The sequence below is a fragment of the Glycine soja genome, chromosome 6 (genome assembly GCF_004193775.1).
Source record: "Glycine soja cultivar W05 chromosome 6, ASM419377v2, whole genome shotgun sequence".
Taxonomy (NCBI): domain Eukaryota; kingdom Viridiplantae; phylum Streptophyta; class Magnoliopsida; order Fabales; family Fabaceae; genus Glycine; species Glycine soja.
Window position 1 is genome coordinate 19,962,410 of NC_041007.1, and position 20,523 is coordinate 19,982,932.

A 20,523-nucleotide genomic window follows, 5' to 3' on the forward strand; every position below is an offset into this window, starting at 1 on the left:
GAATTTGAGGAATCACCTAGGAGTAGGTGGTATGTCAACAGAGGAAAAAATGCTTGTGTACCTCATTACCTACATTCTTAGTCTGAGGTCAAGTAATCATGCTCAGGTAACTAATGATGATCTCTAGACTGTATATGGTATGAAATATGCTATCTAGGGAACTTTTGATTGAAGACATTATGTTGAAGAGTCATGGTTAATGGACAATGAATTTCCTTATGTCGTGCTAGCCTCAAGATTGATTGACTACTTCAATGTCAATGTATCTATTGAGATAGTGCATTTTACCAAAGCATCTAGTGAGATTACCAAAAGGCATCTCAAGAAGCTTGGAATGAGGTTTGTTGACCATGGGTGGATTATAGCTGGAAAGCCACCAGTAGCAGGAAACATGGAATAGATGGATGAAGAAGTTGAAGCTGAAGCTCCACAAGAGCCTGCCCATCAATGGAGTCCGTTTAAGTCTCTTATGATTCAGAAAAGGGGCGCTATGTTTCACCTGGATGAAGAGCACTCAGCTAAAGTTCACAGTTCACTGAAGAACATCACTACTTGGCTAGAAAACATAGAAACTAGGTTGACCCTTAACAACCTCCTTAACCCCGATGATGATGAAGCTTAGTCTTGTTTAAGTGCTTGTTTCTATTGTTTGCTGGTCTATTTTGGTTATGTTCTATTTGTTTCTATTTGTCTTTGTTTGATTAAAAAGTTACGATATCGTTTAGTAGTTTGATAATTAATTTGTAAAAGTTTCATATGAATGAAATGCTATGGCTCTTTCCCTTCAATTTTTTGTTTGTTTTGATTCTTTGTATAGCTATAACTTTTTGGCCTTGTTAATGCCAAAAGGGGGCGAAGATGTATTAGCATAGCATTAGCATTGAACAAAAGGGGGGAATATACTGCATTAGCATCACATCATACATTTTTATATACATATATAACTCTACCTAATAATGATGATGATATGGAATTGATACTTCCCTTAGTGTTAAGAAACTTTTAGGTTGACTAAGAAAAGAAAAGTCTTTACTCTCAAGACTCTCCAAATGCATTAAATGGAAAATTCAAGTTTGGCATCATCAAAGCCAAAAAGGGGGAGATTGTTTGAGAGAAGGGGAGCAACATGAAGACTTAGCCTTGAAGCTTAAAGAAGTTTTGTCTTTTACATGTCCAACTCTCTTGAGTGACATTTGTATTGATTGTTGTATTGTGTGTTGCATCTTAGTATTTATCATTTCATATGCATCATGCATCATCATGTAGGAGTAAGAAGAAAGTTTCTAAAGTTAGAAAATTTATTCAGTAGTTCGAACTCTTTGTTTTAATCGATTACGCAAGTGTTTGAAGCTTGCATAGAAGTGTCTCATATTGGTTTAATCGATTACATGCTTATAATAATCGATTACAGAATTTGTTTTGAGACAATGATTGATTTTTTCAGAAGTCTTTGCTTTAATTGATTACCAGGTGATATAATAGATTACTTCTCTCTTAAAAAGTGTTTCAGAAGCGATCAAGAACACTTTAATCAATTACATTGAGGATCTAATCGATTACATGGTTCTTGAAAGTTTTCCAGTTTTTCGGAAGAACACTTTAATCGATTGAAATAGTAATATAATTGATTACTTCTTCGAAATAATCAATTACATTATATATTTAATCAATTACAGGCGATTATAACTATTTTTTCTATAAATAGCCACCTTGTGTTCTCACTTTAAAAAAAGTTTTAACAACTTATGAATGAGCTAGAATTATGAGATGACATTAGTAAAAAAAGAAGAAAAGAAAAAGTGCTTAGAAACAATGTGACTCACAACTTATAATCTTTGATTATGAAAATTATATTGTGAAAAGTGATTTGTAATTCTCTCTTGAGTTCAAGAAGACACTTATTCATTCAAGTAAGGTTCTTGCAAAGGATTGATCAGGTTGTGTCTATCTTTGACTCTACTTTTTCGTGTTTACACATTACTTGTTTGTGCATCAATTTCTGAAGGCATGGTAGAATAGGTTTTTCTAGTTTGGGCTAAGGGTAGGTTTCTCTTAGGCTCTTATTCACAGAGAACCCTAGGGTTGGGTACCTTAGTCTTTTTTTCTGGGGTAGGAACTGAGATTGCTTGTATTAATTCTATATGCATAGTGAAAATCTAATTCGGGTTTAGATTAGATAACTGGATTAACTTCTCTAGAGATAGAGAGTGAACTAGTATAAAAATTGATATACTTCTTCTCTTGATCTTATCTTTCTTTCTCATTTTGATCTTGATCAATATATTTATTAAAGGTTAAAGAAAATATCTTTTTGAAAGAAAGAACTTTAACAAATGTTTTTGTATAAAGGGTGATTTCTTAAGTATTGGTTTACAAAGTTTGTGATACAATCCGCACAAAAGAAGTTTCTTTTAACTTTGGTTTTAAAAGACTGTTTTGTTTTAAAAACCAATTCACCCATCATGGTATGTGAGTTTCCATCATAACAATGCCTTGTGTATGCACTAGAGATATTACTATGAAGGATTATAAAATTTAGAAAGAGAATGCTCTTAATTGATTTTAGCATAACAATTAATTTATTTTATCCACCATTATTTTTAAATTTAAAAATTTGGTAGGTACGTAAAGAAATAAAGGATACTTTCATACTAGACATTCACTAAATATAGACCGATTTAGCGACCAGTTTTTTGGTTCTTAAAAATTGGGTCAATGAATCGATTTCTAAATAATCAATCACTATATTGGTTACTACATAATCGGTCATTGAATCAGTTTCTATATAACTAGTCTCCGGTATTATTTAAATCACTCTCTAACATTAGCTACCAAGGTCTAGCTACTTCCTAAAATTAGATTCTAAATTAGTCTCTTATTGATTTAGTGATTGATTTTGTCAGCTTAGAGACTCATAATTTTGTCAAGGATTTCTACAAAGAAGTCAACTTAGAGTTCCTAGTGCACTCACAAAAATATTATGTTTCATCCCTTTTAGTTTTCATGTTTTTATAGGTTAACAGGTGATTGCCTTGTGGTAGAAGCTTTAAGCACAGAATTTGTTGCTTAGTGGAAGATTAGTATAATTTGTACCTCCCAATGCATGAGAGTTAGTTTATGCTTATGTTTTGATGACACATAAGTGACAAGAGTTTTGTTTTGGATTTATTTATGTAATGTATCTTTAACTTTAAGTTTCCGCATAATAACCTCTGTTATTATTCTATGCTAAATTTTCATAATTTAGTAATATAAGAAGTAAAAAGAGGTTGTATCAAATAGGGTGTTACATCTAACTAATAATATTTTTTAACATTCATCTAATTTACTCTATCTCCATATCAACAAAACACAGTTGAACATATAAAATATTAATATAAATTTCTCACCTAAATTTCATGTGCTTAAATAGTAAATTCTACTAAACTAAAGCTTCACATTACATCTGATAGTCTTTAGTAAAATTTCTAAATTATAAATTTGACATACTGATATCATCATATTTAACAATATTTTGATAACTAAAAAAAATCTCACCTCACGGAAGAATTAGTAATCTCCTCCTCCTCCTAGGTTACACTCTCATAAATTTTAAAAAAATATTTTACACTTGTTTGATATAATTTAAGAACTTTCTGAATAAGTTTGGTTGTGTAACCATTTTAATATATTAGTTGAATCAATTCACCGGTGGAAAAGGTCAATTGAGTCTTGTACTATTAATAGCTATACTGCAACGCATTAATAAAAAAAATGAAGTCATTGTGTTTTCAAGTTTTACATTTATATCTTATATCATTCCATGACACTTTCTAAAATTTAAACTTGGGTATGCATATTTGGGACATATTACAAGCTCCTTAATAATATAAATAAAGAAGACGTCCTTTGTTATTGAATAGTTGCGTTGAAGTATTTATTTACAAGGGAATACAATTACTAGCTAGACATCTCCTCTTTTAATGGGGATGGCTTGCTAACTCAAGAAAGGAAAAAACCATAAGAACATTGTTAAAAAAATGGGCATTATTGTAGTTGCTCATTCTAGGCTGCACAAGTAGGAGCTTTTCCTGTTATTACGGGCTTGACGTTAGCACATTTAGCTGTTGTTGCAGCTCCATTGAATGTGAGATCAACATCAGTCATCTCTACACCCTCACATGGTGCAACACTACTACAAATAAAAATCACTCCTTCTTTAGTTCCTGAAGTGCCCTTAATGTTTTTGAAGGAAACCTTGCTTATCTTGATTTTTGACGGATTCTATGCCATCATAAGAAAAAGAAATGGAACAAAAATCAGTCTTTTAAATCAATTTAGTGAATGAACTATTTAGTCACTAAAATAATATGATCAGCCTATACATTACTGGATGAGGAATTAAATACCTTTTTGGAGCACTGGTTCCATGGACAATACTCTTGGTCTATGATGACAGGGTTCGAAACATTTTCCATGGTAATATCTTCAAAATGCATATCAGTAACTGTAATTGTTAATGGCGTGCTAGGCCAAGTCTTAATCCTCAGACCGTTATCTGTATTGTTCAAAGTGCAATTCTTAACTAGAAGACCTTCAACGGCCTCTTCATTATCGTACCTCCCAAGGCTTCCAACACTAATGCCATGACCAGGTCCACAGTTCACATTTTGGACAGTTATATTTTTGTTACCATCACCCAATGAGATACAGTCATCTCCAGTAGCAATGTTTGTATTAAGAACCTTCACATCTGTGGATCTTCCAATGTGGATCCCATCGGTGTTGGGACTCTCTGCTGGGGCACTAATTTTAAACCCATCAAATGTCATATTGTTGCACCCCAAAACATTCACATGAAAGTTTTTGCTATCCTTGGAAGTAAGGTCACGGACAATTGAATTATTGAGGAAATTAAAACCGAAATTCTGTTGAGATTTGTAAAATAAAACATAAAAGGCATTAAATTTGTGTTGGATAAAGGCACAAGTTATGTTATACTGTTTAATTTCAAAATTAATATTTAGTTACCATGCAAAGCATCTTGCAGTTCTTGTTTGTTGTACAATCATTTTGTTTCCAAGCAGTTGGACCTTGACCATCAAAAACTCCTTTCCCTGACAGGGTGAAAGAGTTAACATGTTGAACCTTTAACCATTGGTCTGCCCCCTTAAGGTTAACTACGTTTGTAGGTGCTTGAATTGTTCCATCAACTTGAACCTCAATAGGAGCCTTGCAAGGACCTTTTACATCAACTGCACCCATTTGATATGTGCCAGCTGGAATCACAATTTTGACAGCAGTTGTTGATGCACATGCTTGAGTCCAGGCACTTAAGAAAGCCTTTTTACAATGTTCAAATCACAAATCAATTAAAAAAAAGAAGTGATAATAATTAAAAACATCCTACCTTACCTTAAAGACTACACCTATTTTTTATATCAAATGGTGAAATCAATTCTTTGTTACATGTTGATACCTGGCTTATATCTGAATTCGGTTTTCCTCCAAATCTTGATATGTCAAGATCCCCTTGTTGTGCAAAACCAAAGTCGACTAGAAATAAAGAAAAAAATATTGTGATTATAGTGAACTTCATATTGTTTTTGTTTTTGTTTGTGGCACACTATTTTTGCGCTTCTCTTGAATGAATTGATTTCAGAGTATAATTGGAATATATTTATATTAGAGTAGCGAGGCTTGAACACCATAAACGTTATAAACAACTATTATCTAAATATATCTTTCCTTTTTTAGTTGTTTGGTTGATCTTTTCTTGTTTTAGTTTTTAACAATTAATTTTAGATCACTCGTTAATAACCTATTATTATAATTTCCTAAAAATTAATTCTTTATAAAAAAAAAAAGTAGATTTAAGGTGATTTAATTTGATTTAGACAAATATCATGTTTAGAAAAAATTGTATAAATTATGGATAAAAGATATACAAAACTTACCTTTTACAATTGGACTCCATTAAAAAGAATTCATTTATTTTAATTTATCTTCTTGTTTTTTTACCTAAAATTATTAAAGATCGACATTTAGCATATGTAACGATAAATCATGGTAAATTTCAGCATATTGAATTTAAAATTTTAAAATTATAAAATTTTATAAATAGCTCATTTTCTTAACACTACACATGCATATTTTCCATATAACACAAATAAGTCTGATCTTATGGATTCCTATGCTATAAATACAAATACCTTGTTTTTGTTTTTGTTTTTATTATAGATGATAACTTCAATGTGTGTACTATTTTTATGGTTCCGTCTTTCTAATTTGTTACGAGGGTATCTACGGCTCTAACCTGAGACATGCCATCTCCATATCAAGAGAGTCGTGGAATACCGACACAGTGGCTCTACCCACGTGGCAACATGCCCTCAACAGATTCTTCCACCTGGAAGCCCCTGGGCTGAAAGACTTGGAGAACTTGAACTTATTGTGGATCTACACTAGATCTGAATCAAAAATAGATCTCAAGATTACTCTCTCCCTCTCTTCCCCTCTCTTGGTCCTCCACCATACGCGACTGAAGCAAAGCCTACTCCGCCATGCCGGAGGCCATTCCACCAACCTTACCGAACATTGGCGCCGTTTGTGCGAAGCAACTACACAAAAACATCAAACACTCCAACGCTGACTCGCTAACTCAAGTCAAATTGAAAATTTGTACGGTAAATTGGTGGAAACACGCAATCACAAGTCTTCAACGGTTAACGAACAACTCCTGAAGCAAAAAGGAAAAGAAGGAGCACTTCCTACCTCTTCCAAAGTCGCACGACACCCGCCACATTGGAACTCAAGCATATGTAACTGGAGAAATTCTCTGGCGACGACCAGATCTAGTGTCGTTGTCGTGAAAACGATGAATAAGGTGGATCCGTCTGTCAAAACCCTAGCTTCAATGATACAACAACAAAGAGTCACTCTGGAAGCACAAAAGATGATCATCAACGAGTTGTAATGGAAGAATCAACAATTAATGAAATAATCAGCTGAATGCACATCATGGCTTGGATCCGGGATCCTTGAACGAAGAAGTCAAGTCAGAATCGATGAACAAGAAAACGAAAGAAGATGGGGTCTTCACTACTGTAGTAATAGAAAACAAGATAATTCCTTTCACCATGCATTTCTCGGAGTCATGAACGTTGCAGTCCCTAAACATCTGCAACATCTCCCAATGGTGGATCCAAACAATCAAATAAGCGTCGTCTTTTTGTATCGTAGAGCCTCTGCCACGCTGATTTGCAGAGCTTTCCCTCTATCGTTTAAACAAACTACACTCCCTGGCACCTCGATCAATAGACTCGTGGACGCAATTACGAGAAATATTCAGGGCCATGTCACCTTCCTAACACCTTGAACTTTACAACCCTGTAAATTGTTACGTAAGAAATTTAATTAGGATTTAATTAAGATTTATTTAATTAATTATAATAACAAAATATGTGTCTTAAGTAATTTCGTAACTAAAGGAAATAAAGGAAAATAGAGGAAATTAGTGTTTCCTAATAATTGTTGTGAGTGAACTGTCTTTTGTGTGTTGTTTAATTAATGGTCAGTGTTAAGTTATATAATGGACTATGATAAAATAAGTTATGGACTATGATTAGACATCAAAGTGTTAATTTATTTATTTGTGAGCGGAAAGTTTTCTTAAGAATTAAGTTTTTTTGATTAATTGTCAATAAGTGTTTGTCCGAAGATTCTTTTGCGGGGGATATTTTATTGTAATTTAATTATTTTAAGAAAAAGAATAAATAATTGATCGATGGAATTTGTTTGATGTCTCAAGTGAGTTTTATAAAAAAAAATATTTATTGAATAGATTTAATTATTAAAGTTAGTAAAAAAAAAAGTATTTTTTTGTGCGACAAAAGTAAATTCGATCAAGTGTAAGGTTACACTATGTAAATTAATTACACAATGTAAACCTCATTTAGCAATCATAACAAGCTGAACAATGGGAGAAGGGGCTGAGCAAAACAAGTTTCCCTAACCCTCTTCAGTCACTTCAACACTCAACCCTCACATCGATCCCACACTCCTAACCAATCAAAATTTACGCAAACCCCTCATACACCACCCACATACTCACTTCATTTTCTCTACTTTTCTTTAGATGAACCATGCCCAAAGCACAAACCTCTTGTCTTCCCCTATCAATTACTTGAACCACCAAGGAGGAATCACCCAAAAAAACAGTTTCAGCACAAGCTTTTTTTGTGCTTGCAAGGCCTAGAGCTTGCACCCTCACCCTCTCATCATTTTTCGTGTGAAATGAATTATAGTAGTACGGGGATATTTATCGTGAACTCAGCCCCCATGGGTACCTTTTGTAGGAGGAAACCATGGTGATTTGATCCTGCATTGCACTGCATGCACCAAAAAATGTCTCTTTTTTTTTAATGTTTTTTGTAATTGTTTTGAAAAGCTTAAATTTTTCAATTTGCATGCATGTTCGCTCTTCTTTTTTTTTGTTCATTTTCATGATTTGGAAGAGCTTCTAGTACAAAGGAGATTCTATCCATTTTTTTTAGATTTTATAAAGCAAGATTGAATTTTTTAAAATGGGCAATGAGAAGGGAGAGGCTGGCTGGAAGGTTTAGTCCTTTTGGCCAGTGTTAGGGTTTTTGAGCCAAAAATGAAATCTAGTTGTTGGATTTTCATGAAACTTGTTTTGGTTTACTCTAGACACAATTTTCAACAACTTTTGTGTTGAAGCCCTTGAGATATGAGACCCATCTATGTCATGCAAGATGACTAACTAGTTGTGCAATGAGTGTCTGACAATGATAGGTTTTTTGTAGCTTTTGGATTATGTGATTGTCATATGAATAAAAGCTTTATTGTTCATAAGACAAGAGAAGAAATTCAAGAATGTAAATTATAAAAAAAATATGGATTTCATATTCATTTTATAAAGGCACAAGCAAAACAAGGTTGTTGTAGGAAAGTCAGTTTTGGTGTCTCGGAAATAGAAAAATTTATTGGGAGTAACATAGAACAAATTTTTGTGTATCTTTTACCTTTCGAAAAATATGATTCTTTTAACTTCACATTGTATAAGTAAAGTCTTTTGGATTTGGGAAGAGGTAGAAATGCACAAATCTTTGAACTATGTTCAAAGTGAAGTTCTTTTTTTTTTTTTTTGTAGATTTTTGCTAATGAAGTATTTTCGTTGTTGGAAAGATAAGAAAATTTCCTTTGTTTGTATGAAAAGTTTTCAATGACAATTTTTTTGTGAAATTTTATAGAGGCTTGAATCTGCCCTTTTTTTCAAAGCTAAGTTTTTTGAATGCATGTTGATGTATTGAATTGTTAAATTTTCACTAAGTGTTGATGTGTTGCCTTGTTAATTTTTGTCTAAGTCTTGTGTGTTGAATTTGATGTTTTCCATATGAGTTAGGATCTATTTGTTTATGATTGAAAGACTCGGGGAGTGTGAATCCCGAGCAAATATAATTGTGGAATGTGATGTTTTGATTAGAGGCCAGAAGGTGTGACCTCGGGCAACTGTTGCATGTGATGTGCTATGAACGATAATGATTTGTGTGTTAAGGCCTGTGTGGGGGTGGATATAGGGACTCAAACACGAGTCTTAGTGTCGACTAGGACCCCAATCTAGTGGGTACATGATGTCTCAGAAGATGAGTGCCTTTGTGTGATTGATGTAGGGATTGAAGCACGAGTCCCAGTGTTGACTATAACCATGTTCTAGTGGACATTATGTGTGTCGAACAACATGCAATGCTTTGTGTTAGTTCATAGGAACCTGAGAATGAGTGTCCATGTGACTAAGGTGTTTTCTTTGAGAGAATGATGTGCTTGAGAGATGTGCAAGGGGAAGCAAACTCAAGGCACAATGCAAATATTTTCTTCAAGAGAGTCAGATGGGGGGTTGTGCTGGATGTTGTGAGAGCTCACTAGACGGAAATCAATTGTCGATTTCCAACATTAGGTGTGGATGTAATTCCTACTTTGTGATGATGTTATGTCTGAATGATTCTCGAACTTTCTTCACCTTTCAATGTCATTTTATACCTGTGTAGTCGAACCCCATGGTGACAATAAAGTGAACGATCAATGAGGAAGAAGGGTGAGTTTGGTTGTGTAAAAGAGAAAAGAATGGAAGAGACTTGTGAAAAAATATTTGAATTAAAGTAGAGAGAAAAAGGTATGGGACCCACATTGATTTTTGAAAATTTCCTCCCTTTTCTTCTCAATTTGAACACAAACAAACACGCACTAAGGGTGGACATGGTTAGGATTTTTACAAATCCAATATGTATCCAAACCAAACCATTTGAAGTGGTTTGGATTAAAATCCAACCCATTTTTTAAAACCAGGTTTATCCAGGTTATTTTAGGCCAGGGACATTAAAGTAATTACATATCTATAACAACAATTGAAGAATTTATTGGAAGGAAGAAAAAACCAAAAGTAATACCATATATAATTTTTATGATGTAAGAGAATGTAACCGCACTACTAGACCATCAACATTCTAACTCAAAGGATGTGATATGAAACCAGTTAATCAAGTTGCTCATCGTTCAAAAAAAATAAACCTTTGGACTCTTGTTTCCTTAACTTTATAAAGTTTAACTAAAAATAAACCTCTGTAAACACTACATAATGACATGACCACACTACAATCAATATATCCTACCCACACACTAAATTCCAAACCCTTCACCTTTCTAAGCTAGCTAGAGTAACATGTTGTGCCAATAAGCAAATAATAACCATCATTACAACAACTATTAAAAAGTCAGTTACAATGACAGTTTAAACGGTCATACATATATGAATACATAATAACAAGACTAACAAGAATTGAAGGTGTAAAAAAATATAGGCTTAGTAAGTAGCTTAGCCCTTTTACTTATCAGAATCCAAATAAGCAAAGCAATTAAATCCTTCATGCACTCAACAAGCTTATCAACACTAACAACAACCCATCAAGAAAAGCATGAAAGGATTGCAATTCACACCAACAAGCCCTTCAAAGCCTTGCATCTGGCACATTATTACAATTCATCATTACTAAAAAAACTATATTTTACGACTCGGTATCTACAATGGTTGTCATATACCCGTCTTAGAAAGCATACCGGTGGCATTTTTGCAAATATTGAGATTTAAAACAAAGGTGGTTTTATTTACCCGTCTTTAAATGAGCTATTCTATGACGGTTATTTATAAAACCGCCTTAGAATGTATTTGTGAAAAGCAACATTAATACTTAAGATCCCTGGCTCACACTTAAGACTTAAGAGTGAGTAGTAGTGAGAGGCTTCTGGAATCCTAATCACTCACTCTTTTTCTTCCCCGCAAACCCTAGAGCGTTCCCTCCCATCGTTCCCCCCAGCCCCCTCGCCCTCCTCAGCTTCGGTGCCAACACCGCCGCCTGCCTCCTCTTCCTCCACCACCCCTCTGCCCTCCTCCAATGTTGGAAGCTCGACCCTAGTAAGGCAAAACCCCTTGGTACTGCTTCCCCATTCACGATGTCTGCCACCAGGTGTTTGCTTTGCTCGGCCGCCTCCCAAGCAGCCAGTGCGACCAATCTGGCTGCCGGAGCTAGACCAAGACTGGCATGATTTCCGTTTTGGCTCCCAAAGCAAACCTCAATCTCCAATCACGTTTTTAAGTAACGCCGCTCCTCAATCGCGTTTTTGAAGTGTGATCCTTCTATCCTAACTAAAGTCGAGCAAAAATGTCGGCTGGTCACGGTTTGAGATCCCGCACTAGAGATTCCTTCTCTCGTCCCTTCAGGAAGAAGGGTGCCATCACCCTCACCACATACCTCAGAACCTACCACGTTGACGATTATGTCAACGTACATCCACAAGGTTAACGGCGTCGTCCACAAGGGAATTGCACACAAGTTATACCATGGCTGCACCGGTCGCGTTTGGAATGTCACCAAACATGCTGTTGGGGTCGAAGTCAATAAGCAGGTCTCGCACTCTCTTCCTTACCCTAACACTCTATTTACTTTTTTGCTTCTCAATCTGTTTTGTTATGTGTTTTTTATTGTGATACTATTGCTTCCAATTCCGATTCTATCTTAATTGTTGATTTTTGCTGTTCATTAGCTTGTACCGTTGATTTTGGTTTCAAGGTTCATGTGCGTTTTGTAGGAAATGATTTATCTTTTCTGCGCATGATTGTTACCCTTCATATATATTTTAAGGCATTTTCTTGATTGGGGTTCTGCCCGTGTGTTAATTTTAGTTTCTAGGGTTTTATGTGTATGCCTCATTGATTTGGGGATTTGGTGTTTATTGAAATTACCTTTTGATGTTTCATTCAGGTCGGCAACAGATCATAAGGAAGAGGATTCACGTGCGTGTGGAGCATGTTATGCCATCGAGGTGCACTGAGGAGTTCCGCCTTAGGAAAATCAAGAATGATCAGCTCAAGGCTGAGGTCAAGACCAAGGGTGAGAAGATCAGCACCAAGAGACAGCCTCAGGGTCCCAAACCTGGTTTCATGGTCGAGGGGGCAACGTTGGAGACAGTTACCCCTATTCCCTATGATGTCGTCAATGACCTCAAGGGAGGTTATTAGTTTCCCCTGGTTAAGATAGCAACTTTCTTTCTTTACGCTAATCCTTACCTTAAAAGTGAGTAGATTAAGATAGCATGTCAATAAATTAATTTATCTTCTTCTGGACCCTTCCTATTTACTAACTACATAGTAATTTGTTAAAGACTTAAATGTGCCCATGAGGTCATCCATCACGTATTGTCCTTGCTTAAAATAAGTGAGTTGACTTGCAGTCTTGCTAATAACTGTTTTATGTTACTACTATACATTTATAGTAAAAAAAAAACACGATTTTATCCTTAAACATAAATTTATTTTCGTAATCTAATTTTACAATTTTTTATAGAAAAAAGCAAAACACAGTTTTTAAAATTAAAAAAACGATTATGCTCGCACGCATAATCAATTTTTAAGACTCACAACAGGAAGAAGCTAAAGCTCGTTTGCTCACATTGAACATTTGTTGAGTAAGTCTACAATAGCAATACTTGAAGAAAAGAGAAGTAGTTACACGCTCTGAACATATTTGTGATCTCTTGCTCTAAACCTTGTATCCCCTGGTTTCATCAAAGCTCGCCCACACTAGAACTAGATACATAGGCTTTATGGTTAACCACACAAGTCTAAGACCAAATTAATTCTCTATTATGTAAGTCTCTTGCCTTAGTCTTCTCTCTATTATTCTTTTGTTTATTGTTCCTTGTTGCTTTCCAAAACTTTTGAATGTCTTTGATTAGTTAAATTATATGTCTTATATATTCATTCTATTGCAATAACAGATATATATAAAGCATTTCCCTGAAGGTTACTGTGAGCCCAAATGAAACCTATTAGTCAAGTTATTTTATGCCATGCCTTCTATTAGTATTAAAATGTTTACTTGCTATTTGAGTAAGTCAGCATTCAAATATTGCATTACTTTACCTATGAATTGTTTGACATATATGAATTTGGATGCTTATAGATTCTCCATCTCTTGGTCTAGAATTCTTTCAAGTGAGTTGAATTTCAAGATCATAGAAATCTAATCTTTTATTCTTTCAAAGAAAAAAGGATTGTATCTTTTATTTAATTTTACTTTAAGTGAATGTTTGGCATTAATTATTTCATTTTGCTTGTAAATTTGCAGAAGGAAAGCTAAAAGGGGGCATAAATCAAGAAGGAGTCAAATATTACAACAGCCTCATCAACGAACTAATAGCTAACGGTCAAAATCCAAACTTCTTTTACTATATATATATTTTTTAATTGAAGTTTGCATGCAACCTTTTCTTTGGGTAGTTGAAAATAATGGTAATTGACTAAGTTCAACATCACAGGCTTACAACTATTTGTGACTCTTTTTTATTGGGATCTTCCCCAAGCTTTGCAAGATGAATACGGTGGCTTCTTAAATCCACGCATTATGTGAGTTATACAAAATTTAATTTTCTATTTGAATTATAGCTAACATTTTAGACAAAGAATTTTGAATGGTATATACAAATTAATCACCACATGTGTTAAAAATGATAATTCTTTTTCATTTTCCTTATTTTTCGTATTAGATTTAATATAATTAAAAAGTTTGACTCTTTTATAACATGTAATTAATGTCATAATTAGGGATGAAAATGAGCCCAGCTGTCAAATGTCTTTGTTTCGGCCTATTTAATGTTCGACTCGACTTGTTTACTATAAAGGTCAAACTCAAGTTTTTTAAAAAAAAATTAGATAAAAAAATCAAACTCAAACTATAAAAAAAGTTTGTTAAGCTTAACAAGTCAGTCTGTTTAAGTAATAATAATAATAATTATAATAATAATAATAATTATTATTATTATTATTAAATACCTATTATTACTATAAAAAAAAAAGCTTGTTAAGCTTTGTGTTTTAACGACATGAATTCAATATGATTTTATTTATCAATTATTTTTGGATTTGTACATTACTTATACGAAATTTTATAAGTTTCTTTTTTTAGTTAATATTTCACTAAGTTTTAAAATAATTAATTGATCAAAGATATCTTTAAGCAAGCTTTTAAATAGACTTGAAGACAAAGTCGGACTTTTATGTAAGTCAAGCCGAGCCTTTGAAAAAAAGCCTATGGCAGGTAATGAGTTAAGATCAAGCCTTGGGTATTCAACTTAAGTCAAGTTCAAGTCTAGTAAAGGTTGGCTTGACTCGGCTTATTTTCACCCCTAGTCATAATCTATGATTAATTTTCAAAAATGTTTGTCAGAACTTTGTTTTAAGGAATTTGGAGATAGGGTGAAGTATTGGGTTACTTTAAAGTTACTAAATTATGATTGTTATTTTATGATTGAATTCTCATTAAGTCACCGATTTTTTTTAAAATATGATTGTTATTTAATGAAATTAGGAAATTAAAATTAATCTTATTCATTAAAACATGAGCTTGAATTGTTGCTTGAAATTATGCGGGGCTGTATTTCTTATGGAGCATCAAGGGAAAATGTTGTAGTGTTGTGATAAATGTTGCAGTGCCACTTGTCTTGAGTATACATTTGTCTATGTGTTGGTTTCAAAATGAATAAAATAGCAGTAAATATAAAATAGCAGTTGGTTGCAGCTGCTGAACCAATAGCTGGCTATGCCTTGGGTCTTTTGCTTCTGCTTCTAGGTTTTATGTTGCCTCCCAGTGATGGTATTGGTGTTGTTGTTGATGCTTCTGTGTTTCACGAGTCGTTTCTTGCTGGCGGTATTGGTAAGCTATACACTTTAGTAAGCGTAAAGAAATTTGGATAGAATTGTGCCTGCATTCTTTTATAAGTTTTATTAAAAAAATTTCAAATGAGCATTTATTTGTTGTTATTATTACATAAACAAATTGAATCCCATGACTCCCGAGTATATCAATAATTATTTTTATTTGCTACTTCATTGATTTATAAAACCAAAATGTAGTGACAATTTTTATTTACTATTTAGCAAAGCTGCTTCTTGGTAACGTTCTCAAGGAAGGAACTGCAATTTCTATCAACCCTCTTGTGATTTCATCAATGCCATAACTGTTAATGATGTTTACTTCTCTTTAGCCATAACTGTTTATTATTTTTGCTTTGGTGGGTGAGACTATGTGTGCGTGTACCTTTGCAGTAGTAGTGGTAGTGCAGCAGAAAAGATCATGAACCACGTGCACACTCTAAATTCCATCACACCAAGTACTACTTACTACTACGAGCTGCTATCATTAATTTTTTTTTTATATAAATAATAATCAAATCTCTATCTACATGTCTCCTTAACCCTTTTCTCTCTCTCTCACCAAATCTCTTCTCTTTATTAAAAAAGCCTTTTTTGGAATGAATAAATTAACAGATATTGACAACGTGCTTTTAGTAGAAGCAGCTCGGATAACTTAAATTTTTGGAATGAATAAATTAACATACCTTAAATTTTTACTCTCTGGTTTATTTGAGTGAGTTTTAGATGTTATTTTGAAAATAATAATATTTTTTTGTCAAATTCTTTTTAAAATTAATATATTATATTTCTATTAATTTGTTTAACATGTTATAGATGTAAAATATTCATGGATATTGCTTACTTATCACAAAATTCCTTAATCTTATTTGAACTTGTCTTCCGTCAAGGTAAACAACAATTAGGCAATTATTTGGGGATACGTATACAATTTTAATATCTTATATAAGCTCATGGATAGATGTTTCAGGTACGTACATATATATAATAAGCTTTCAGGCACACTTTTTGGTTAAGTTTTTAAGAAAGTAATTTTTAGCTAAGTTTAAGAAGTTTTATGGAGAAAGTTATTTAATTGCTTGTGATATAAATTTTCATTATGTAAATTTTTATCTGAATAAGTATGTATTTAAGTTATTTATTCATGATTATATATATACATCAGTTTTAGACAAAATTGATGTTAACTTAAACGCGGTGACATATTTATAAATAAAGTATACTTCTTAACATCGGTTTTTCAAAAAACCAATGCTAATGCATACACATTAATATCAGTTTTTCAAAAATCGATATTAAATAATTATGTTAACATCGGTTTTTCGCAGAAAACCGATGTTAACGTTAACATCTATGGATTAACATTTATTTTTTGAAGAAAACCGATGTTGTACTTATAATTTAAAATATGAGATCGCGAGCCCTATTTTCCTCGCGCTCTTTTTTTCTTCTTCTTCTTCTTTGCGACCTCACAATACAGGCTTTTGTAACTGCACATTACCCAGGTACAGCCTCACAGTACAGGGTTTTGTTCTTCGCGACCTCACGGTGCAGGGTTTTCTTCTTGTTGTTGTTCCTGTTGTTATTTGTTTGTTTGTTTGTTTATTCTCCTTTTCTTCTTCTTTGTAACTGCATGTTACCCAGGTGGTCACTGCAAGGAGGTTCGTGCTCACAAGGTGCTCAAGGTGGTGAATTTCAGTCCGTTGGTGTTCGCAAGGTGCTTCGTGCTCCCAATGTGCCTATTTTATAATTTTGGTTATATCTGGTTTATGAGTATGGTTATGTAAATATTGTTATTTTGCTAGATGCGTATGAGTATGATTAGAACTTTTTTGTTTGTTTGTTTGTTATCTTGTCTGATTGAGAATTGTGATTTCTGGAGGGGTAGATTGCTAGTGGGCTTTGTTTGAGGGGTAGACTTATTAGGTTGCTTTTGTGTTAGAAAATAATAATCACCCCCACTAGAGACCTGGGTCTTGTTGGTTTTAATTCATTTTTATTTTGCACTTATTTTCAGTATTCTGGAGGCAATACAAAAGCCAATGCAGATGCCTAACACAAAAATTAATTAGCTAGGGATTCAAGCTAACAACTAGGTGATGAATGATAGGAGTAATGATAGCTGAAAATTTTCCCTTTGTTTAGGACACATACAGAAAATTTTCCCAATACTTGGACACTGATGAAATGGATCAGGGCGACGATACTTATTTATCCGTTTCAAATGTTACATTGGGATTTGATGTGGACAAGTATACGAGCTTGGCTTTTGGATTTTCAAAGAGCTCTCTCAAAAATGTGCAGGATGCTCAGGGTACTATGGTTATCAAAGGGAATTTGGTTGTTAGGGGATTGGGTGAAACACAGCAAGATTACAGTTACACAAGTGATGGATACTTCTATTCTAGGAAAGTTGGCAGCTCAAATTACACAATTCTTTACGACAAAATCAGACATTCGTGTAACAAAAAAAGTCACTCTCATCTTGGTCCTCATTCTATCAAAAAGTTGTTCATTCTCTAGGTTCCCTTATAAGAACATAGAACATTATTCTCCCCGACTCGGTCCCACAAGTCCTTCCTTTCCATAAAGATTTGCCTTTCTAGCTCCACTCTCAGACTCAGGGATTTGTTTTGTGCTTACTGTGTCAGTTTGTTACTTATTTGCCACTAAGATTTGTCTGTTTTACTCTCTCTCTTCAATAAATATGCATTATGTAATGATAAAATTGTGATTTTCTTCCACAGTTTAATCAAACATGATTAGTTTTCAGTGCTTGTTTACATGTCTTAGAATGTTTTTGCTTGAATAGATCTGCATCAACATACATACATATTTAGTATTCTTGAATTGAAACAAAAGTGTGGCGGGCCTTTGCCCTCGTAACAAGCTTTTTTGGCATCATATCTGAGAGATACCTGGGAAGGATTTTAGGCTAACCTGATAGCATTAATGGGTTTCATATTATTTTGCAAGAATAATGAGTCATATGCTTCAGTTATTCTTTTGTTAAATACTATTTTAGGAGTTCCTGTAAGAATGGCGACAAGTATAGGAAAAAATACTACTAGTTGGGTCCTCTGCATCTAACTATGCCTGGAAGTAAGCACTTTTGAATATAGTAAAACTTTAACAACTTTGGATTCAAAAAAGTTTGCGTAGGCTCAACTTTGATCTCAAAAAGATAAACATTAACCAAAATAAATAAACAACAACAACAACAACAACAACAACAACAACAACAATAATAATAATAATAATAATAATAATAATAATAATAATAAAGGAGGTGACAAGTAAGTGAAAGAGAGCTGCGGAATATATAAAAAGGGTTGTTCTTCACTCACTCTCAGTCACAACCAGTCTATATACCAGTTTGGAAATATTCTCTCTAAATCCAATTAATGCTGCCATTCACATTTAACACCTCTGGCAGCATCTAGCATTCATTCATTGAGCTTGTGACTAAGTTCTTTTAAGTCTTTCACTTTTTTCATATATTAAAGCCCCTCCCATTACATTTTTCTCTAGTTTTCAACTTTTGATCAATCTAACTTCACCAGATTGTGCACTTAAAAGTTCCTCACTTTATCACCAAGAATGATGCGAGACTCAATTGGAATTCCTGCTTGCTTTTCTTCTTCAGCAGAGAAGCAGCATAGCCATGATGATCATGGAGCACAAGACTTATATCAAACTTGAAGCCTTTGTTTCCTTTGCCATTGATGACTTAAATAGATTTAGATTCTTTATTTTTTAAGCAACATATATTACTAACTTGTCAATAAACTTAACAAGATTACTTACCTCTTGACAAGATCATTGGACAATGCTTGATCAGTGAAAACCCAATCCTTGTAAACAACAACAGACATTTCCAAAGCGTACCTACCCCACAAAAATGGTTTCTCTATAATACCGTCTGCATTAGTCTCAATGCCTCCCTAATGTTTACCATCTTATAGTGCCCAGCATCACAGACACACACACACACACCCTCATCACAGACAGACACACACACACACACACACACAAACATAATCAAATTCTTAGTTCCTAAGACCAGGCCTTTTCAATGAGTTTCAAATTCGAGTACTGATGCATTGGAAAGTCGCTCTTGCTACTTGTGAGTAATATTTACTTGTGCAATTAGCACATGATATCAAATTTTAGTGCTTTAACTGTTGGCCTAAAGAAAGAGAGAGACAGACTCAACTAGCTAATTTGATATCATTAATGGACTCTCTCTATATATATACTTGTGCAATTATCACCACATTACTTTCTAGACTCAAATTTAACCATTGCTAATTTGAGCAAAAACATTAAGCATGCATATATATAGAGAAAGAGAGAGACAGACTCAGCTAGCTAGGCTGCAAAAAATTAATTTTGTCTTTGATTGAATCCACAAACAGAAAAAAGCCTAATGCTTAGTTTAAACTTTAGGCTTATTATCAGTTATGACCAATTTTTCTTCATAACACTTTCATTATATATACAACACTAGCAAAAGACTGACCATCTCCCCCTAAACATTAAGGAACACCCTTCTAGAAAATGAAAAGGCTAGCTTTGGTGCTAACCCAATCATAATTAATCAGTTCCTCATCATCCTTAGTGTTAGTTCTTGCAGCTCCCCCTAGTCATTGTTGTTGTATGGTCTTTCTTTAGCTTGGATTTGGAAATCCTCTCTGCTTTGTATATCTTGCATGCTCATTCCATCATTCATGATGTTGTGATCAATTGAATCAAGTGAGCTTTGAGGAGATATAGGATTCATGTAACTGGGACAAAATGGATGATTCATTAGTTGTCATGTAACATTGTTATTATTCCCTTGCCACCGATGATTATTCTCTATGTTCCTCGACTCCACTAGGTTCTGAGTCAGCTGAGCTTTTACCTGCATCAACTGTGCCTACAACCGTGCCACCTACATTTCAACAAAAAAGAAAATGTAAGAAAATTAGAGAAGTCAGAATTTTAATGAGGGTGATTAGAGAATTTGTTTGTTTCTAGATAAATTGGCTGGTGTGTTATTTTATATAGCCAATGATAATAATAAATATTATTTTTGTTGGAGTAATGGCCCTTGAGGAATCATAGAAGCCAAAGATAGGTAGCTAGAGTTCAAACAAGTGATAAAGAAAGGAGTAGCTAGTTTGGTTGAATGGTTTTCCAAATTTCCAACATACATAAAAAAAAGGAAAGATCAATGTTGGTTTCCAACATACATAAGGAAACCAAGTTGCAGTCCA

At 33.8% G+C, this 20,523-nt stretch overlaps 1 protein-coding gene and 1 pseudogene across 1 annotated transcript; one reads left to right on the plus strand and one right to left on the minus strand.

The window, feature by feature from the left end:
• Positions 1-3,867: 3,867 nt before the first annotated feature.
• LOC114416651 (polygalacturonase-like) lies at positions 3,868-5,628 on the minus strand. Its single transcript, XM_028381601.1, has 4 exons — positions 5,459-5,628; positions 5,011-5,322; positions 4,389-4,907; positions 3,868-4,263 (listed from the first exon to the last, which is right to left on the minus strand). Exons 1-4 carry the CDS (start codon positions 5,576-5,578, stop codon positions 4,045-4,047), a joined length of 1,170 nt encoding a protein of 389 aa, XP_028237402.1. The 5' UTR covers positions 5,579-5,628; the 3' UTR covers positions 3,868-4,044.
• A 5,768-nt stretch (positions 5,629-11,396) lies between these two features.
• LOC114416652 lies at positions 11,397-12,611 on the plus strand (annotated as a pseudogene).
• The last annotated feature ends 7,912 nt before the right edge of the window (positions 12,612-20,523 follow it).

Bases quoted from the DNA above. Each gene is read 5' to 3' on its own strand.
- LOC114416651 (XM_028381601.1), bottom strand. From the start codon at position 5,578: ATGAAGTTCACTATAATCACAATATTTTTTTCTTTATTTCTAGTCGAC. The intron at 5,323-5,458 runs GTATCAACATGT...CATTGTAAAAAG, and splicing joins CGAATTCAGATATAAGCCAG to GCTTTCTTAAGTGCCTGGAC. The intron at 4,908-5,010 runs GTAACTAAATAT...AAATCTCAACAG, and splicing joins ACTGCAAGATGCTTTGCATG to AATTTCGGTTTTAATTTCCT.